The sequence below is a fragment of the Centroberyx gerrardi genome, chromosome 6, assembly GCF_048128805.1.
Source record: "Centroberyx gerrardi isolate f3 chromosome 6, fCenGer3.hap1.cur.20231027, whole genome shotgun sequence".
Classification (NCBI taxonomy): domain Eukaryota; kingdom Metazoa; phylum Chordata; class Actinopteri; order Beryciformes; family Berycidae; genus Centroberyx; species Centroberyx gerrardi.
Genome location: NC_136002.1, coordinates 34054449 through 34060388, shown reverse-complemented (window position 1 = coordinate 34060388; position 5940 = coordinate 34054449). Strand labels below are relative to the sequence as shown.

The following is a 5940-nucleotide window of genomic DNA, read 5'->3' as shown; positions in this document are numbered from 1 at the left end:
TCAGCCTCTGCGTCTTATTTTTCCAATAAATAGTTTATAGTTTTGCAGTTCTTTCCAGGAAAGTGGAATTAGTCATGGTTCTTTGCAGCAAGAAAAGTTCCTTTCTACCACAATCCAAATAAAGTCAATGACAGTGAGGCACTATCAGGATCATTTTTCCATTATTTTTCTTTTTCTTTTTGTGAAATCACCAAACTTTTCAAGACTAGATAATATCAATTTATTTTCCGGTACTTTTCCAGACTTACTACACCTACACAGGAACCCTGTAACTAGCCTACATTTTACAATAGACCAGACTTTTACATATCTTTCGTATTTTGGACATTCGCATTCCATACATGATAGGATTGAAAAGCGGTTGGATTATTAAAAAATACAGTGATAAGATAATGCGCAACACACTGGGCACACTGGTTATGTCAAATCTGCTCTGCAATATTTCAAAGCAGCACCCAAAGGAAAAGTTCAGAAGGGAAGCAAGGTGAGGTGTGCAGGTACTAACAGCTTTTTGTCTGGTCTCTTTTGAACCAGCAAAACAAACTTTAAGAATCTTCATGTAAGAAAAAAGGATTGGAATTAGAGGGGCTAAGATGGTGACAACAATGCCAAAGAGTCCATAGATGTTATTTACTCTGGAGTCAGAGCATGCCAGCTTAGCAACCAGGTAGTTGTGGCAAAACACACTGTTTATGATGTTTCTACACAGTGTCAAACGAATGTTCAAGGATAGAGTGATCAGGAATTTGAGAAAAGAGTACAACCAAATCACAACAATAAAGACAGCCACCTTGTTAGATGTCATACGTGTATTATATTGTAGAGGATAACAGATAGCAAGGTACCTGTCATAAGACATAAGGGCTAAGCTGCAAAACTCTACGGAGGCATATGTATATAAACAGTAAATCTGCAAAAAACAAAATGAGGCAGAAACTGTGTGAGTGTCAGAGATTATCTGAACCAGAAGGAATGGAAACAACCCTGCACTACCATACAGTTCATTTACAAACAGGCTGCACAGAAAAAGATACATAGGTTCATGTAAGCTTCTCTTCATACAGATAATCACAATGAGTGCTGTGTTGGAAAAAACAATTGTAATGTATAACAATGCAGTTATCATAAAATAAAAGTATTTCAAAGGTCCAACATGCATATAAGCCCCAAGAATGAAATAAGATAGAGTAGAATTGACCATTATCCTTGTTTTTAGTTCACAAAACAATAACTAGTGTGCACATGATGAAATAATTTGAATTAATGCTTCTCATTATTTATCTCAAAGTTAAACACTTGGAAAAAGCAACACCACTTTCACATATTTGCTAAGCTTTAAACTGACAATCTACTAACACTGCTTTGCTGAGCTTTCGTTTAGAAATGATTATCAATGTAAAGAAAATTAACAAATGTGAGAAGCAACCCAAACTTACAATTCACTCCCCTACCCACGCAGCAAAGTTTACATGTTACACACAATTTAACATTCGTCATCTGCTGTCCTGTACACAGCTGTAATCATGTCTAACTGTAGACCGCAGCAATGTCTGCTGCTTTATACCTTTTCAAGACAGGAGAAACATACCAGGTCAGTCCCACCTCATTATCAAAGGCCTTTACCTGTCAATCAGATATTAATACTTACCTAGACTTACCCACAATGTACCTTGTCACAACCTGGCTCGTAAGGCCATGACAAAGCGGGAGACACACCGTTTTCGAAAGTTAAACAAAGTAATTTATTTTATCAAACTGAAACCAATTAAACTCATACAAAAGCATATGGAGTGTGGAGGTCAGTGGAGTCAGTAGTGTAGGGTGTGCATGAGTGCAGGTAGTGTGTGAGTGTTAAGAGGTGCATATAAACAAAGTAAAAGAAAGAACTAAAGAGAAAACTGAGCCACAGCCAACCGGAAGCCTGCAGGGAAAAAGAGGGAGAGAGAGGGGGAGAGAGAGAGAGACGTTAACCCAGATACAGACTGGAGACACCGGGCCCAGGTGTTCCCAGTTGACACTGATGTTAGGTTAGGGTTAGCTAACTAACCCTAACCCTAACCCTAACCCTAAATGCAGCACAATGAGTGGTCAACAACAATTACCCATACCCAACACACGGAAAACTCCACATTACCCACACCGTCCCACCACCCTCCTGACACCTCAGCAACTGGATCCTAGAAGCAAATTAAGAGGGAGAGAGAGAGCGCAAAACAACACAGGTACTGATGGAGACCCCAAAAAGGGCATAGGCAATTAACCCACTGGGGCACGGGACAAGGCGTCTGCCACAATATTCTCTTTACCCCTAATGTATCTAATATCCAACCTATAGGCCTGGAGCAACAGAGCCCAACGCGGCTTCAAGAAGGTCAAGGGATTGTGGTCGGTATAGACCACCACAGGCCTACCTCCTGTGCCAATGTAAACTTCGAAATACTGTAAAGCCCAAATCAGAGCCAAAGCCTCCTTCTCAATCACTGAATAGTTAAGCTGATAGGAATTAAATTTCCTTGAGAAGTAGCAAACAGATCTATCAATGCCATCCTCGCCTTCCTGCAACAAAACTGCCCCGGCACCCACATTACTGGCATCCACCTGGAGGTTGAAAGGATCATCCAGGCGCGGTGCAGCCAGCACAGGGGCCGAACACAACAAGATTTTAACGTTCGCAAATGCACTTTGACACTTGGGGGACCACACAAATTTCGCAGTGCTTTTAAGCAGATCAGTTAACGGCGCAACCACGGTGGAAAAATTCTTACAAAAACTACGGTAATAGCCAACAAGGCCAAGAAACCGCATCAATTCCTTCATAGTCGTGGGGGGAGTACACTCCTCCACTGCCCACACCTTTTCGCGCACAGGACGCACCTGACCCTGTCCGACCACCCTGCCAAGATAAGTCACTGTCGCCTTGGCAAACTCACACTTTGTCAGATTAACAGTGAGACGCGCCTCGGCCAGGCGATCGAACAGGGCCCTAATCCGCCGAACATGAGCATCCCACGAGTCGCTGTAAATCACCACGTCATCCAAATATACCGCGCACCCCTCCAACCCCGAGACCACCATGTTCATCAAACGTTGGAAGGTTGCCAGCGCATTCCTGAGTCCAAAACTCATTACCGTATACTCGTACAGCCCGGATGGAGTAATGAAAGCCAAAATTTCACGTGCACGCACAGAGAGTGGGACCTGCCAATACCCTTTTAACAAATCAAATTTACTCACAAACTTTGCAGGACCCACTTGATCTATACAGTCCTCCATGCGCGGCAGAGGAAAAGAATCAGGCTTAGTGATGTCATTTACTTTGCGGTAGTCATTGCAAAAACGTGGAGTTTTATCTGATTTTTCGACAAGCAGACTGGGAGATGCCCAACTGGAGGAAGAAGGCACAGCAATGTTATTTCGCAACATGTAGTCTACCTCAGCATCTAACACCTTACGTTTCTCAGATGACACTCTGTAAAAACGCTGCCGAATTGGTTTAGCATTCCCCACATCAATATCATGCTTCAACAAATGAGTGCGAGACGGCGTATCCCCAAACAAAGAGGGATATTTGTTAATCAGGTCGACCAATTCACTTCGCCTGGGCGCGGGCAAATGCCCCACCAATGCATCCAAATTACGCAGAGATTCAGAATTTTTTAACTGACCGCACACAATAGGATCGTCCAAACCCCGGGCATCCTCCCCATCACGCTCTGCCACAGTGTGCCCCTGGGCACTCGACCCGGTCCCCACTGCAAGAGCAGGACTAGTCTGTACCCCGGAACCCCCCACGCACAGTCCGGCAGCATCACTCACAGCACGGGAGTAGTACGGCTTCAACAAATTTACATGACACAGCTGAGTAACTTTTCTGCGATCAGGAGTTGCAATCACGTAGTTTTGTTCGGAAAATTTATTCAAAATAGAGTAAGGACTCCTAAACTTTGCCTGGAACGGAGAGCCCACAATAGGGAGGAGAGCCAAAACCTGATCTCCAGGGCTAAACTCACGACGCTCTGCCCTACGATCATAAAGTTTTTTAATTTTTGACTGTGCAGTTGCCAAGTTCTCCCGCGCTAACTCGCCTGCTGCGTAAAGGTGCTGCCTAAACCCATTCACATAATCCAAAAGACTTACAGGCGGGTCAGCCTCTTTCCAATCCACCTGTAAAACCGCAAGCGGGCCGCGCACTGTGTGCCCGAACACGAGATCGTTTGGGCTGAACCCCGTGCTCTCCTGTATTACCTCTCTAGCGGATAGCATGAGCCATGGCAAACCCTCTTCCCAGTCTCGGTCCATCTCCGTACAATAGGCACGCAACAGCGATTTGAGCGTCTGATGAAACCGCTCCAATGCACCTTGACTTTGTGCGTGGTATGCGGACGCACGATGGTGTTTGATACGCAGCTGTTTCAGAACCTGTGAAAACATGCGAAAAGTGAAGTTAGAGCCTTGATCGCTCTGCACTACTGAAGGAATGCCAAAAATAGAAATGAATTGGGTTAGCGCCTTCACTACAGACTTGGTGGTTACCGTGCGTAATGGATAAGCCGCAGGATACCTTGTGCTCTGACACATCACAGTTAACAAATACACACTGCCAGCCTTAGAGCGAGGGAGAGGGCCTACACAGTCGATGAAAAAATGGTCAAAAGGCTTACCAACCGCTGGAATTGACACCAGGGGAGCCGGCTTAATTTTCTGGTTCGGCTTCCCTGTAAGTTGACAGGTATGACACGTTCTGATGTAAGCAGCAACATCACGCTTTAACCGAGGCCAAAAAAAATACCGCAAAATGCGGTCGTACGTCTTCCGCACCCCAAGGTGTCCTGCTTGATCATGAGACACTTTTAACACCGCCTCACAGAATTTAGTTGGCACCACCACCTGAACAATTGGGTCGCCCACAAAACTGACCCCGCAGGGTACCCATTTCCTTACCAGAAGCTCCTCCTGAAGAAAATACCCCTGAACACTTTTCAACTCGCCCACCAGACGAACAAGATCAAACATCCCCGCAAGAGACGGATCAGCGCGTTGCTCCTCCACCAACTCACTGCGGGAGACAGACAAAGGGAGATCAGACAGTGAAACCATAACATCCAAGTCCGGATTCTTACTTGGCTCTGGCACAGCTGGAGGTGACTCAACCTCAGCACGACTCTGAGCGCGTGTCATGGCGCATGCCGAAAACACCTCTGGGTGCGTAACTGCGCTATCATCCGGCTCCCCTGACAGCAGCGGCGTAGCAGTAACCACAGGAGGCGTTGGCACATCAGGCCAAACTTTACTGCCAGCCAGATCATTACCGAGGATCAAAGCCACCCCCTCAACAGGCAGCGCGGGACGCACACCAACACCAACCTCCCCCTGCACCAACTTGGAACCAAGCCACAATTTATGGATAGGTACAACACACGCATCCCCATCCCTCTCATCAGAATAGTATCCCCCGTAGCCGACTCTGATGTAAACGGCAACACAGATTCCAACACAAACGAGTATCTCGACCCTGTGTCACACAAAATTTTAATCGGCACCTTCTCCCCACTGCCGCACATTGACACAAACCCCTCAGTGATGAAAGGTTTAAAATCATCATAGCTGTCAGTTTCCACCACCTCACAGCCGGGCTCACCGCAGTGAGAGACACTAGAGCAGAACAACACAGGAGCAGGAGCAAATCTACCCTGAGAACCAGGTTTACCATAGCCCGAAAAGCTAGACTTGGACCTAAGGACAGGGCATTCATCCTTCCAGTGACCCAGTCCATGACAGTAATGGCAAGTCTGCGCAGAATCTGGTTTAGTACGATTAGATTGTTTTGGATGGACCAAGGGGCTATTGGCTATAGGCCTTTTGGGCAGCTGCTAAAAAGGCCAACCTCACTTGGACTTTTCCACCCTCCTCTTTCTTGAATGGTATGTTCCGCTTCATTGG

The 5940-nt window shown here is 46.0% G+C and overlaps 1 protein-coding gene across 1 annotated transcript; it reads right to left on the bottom strand.

The window, feature by feature from the left end:
- Positions 1-277: 277 nt before the first annotated feature.
- On the bottom strand, positions 278-1225 carry LOC139929783 (olfactory receptor 11A1-like). The gene has a single exon (XM_071922792.2). It carries the CDS (start codon positions 1199-1201, stop codon positions 278-280), a length of 924 nt encoding a protein of 307 aa, XP_071778893.2. The 5' UTR covers positions 1202-1225.
- Between the last annotated feature and the right edge of the window lie 4715 nt (positions 1226-5940).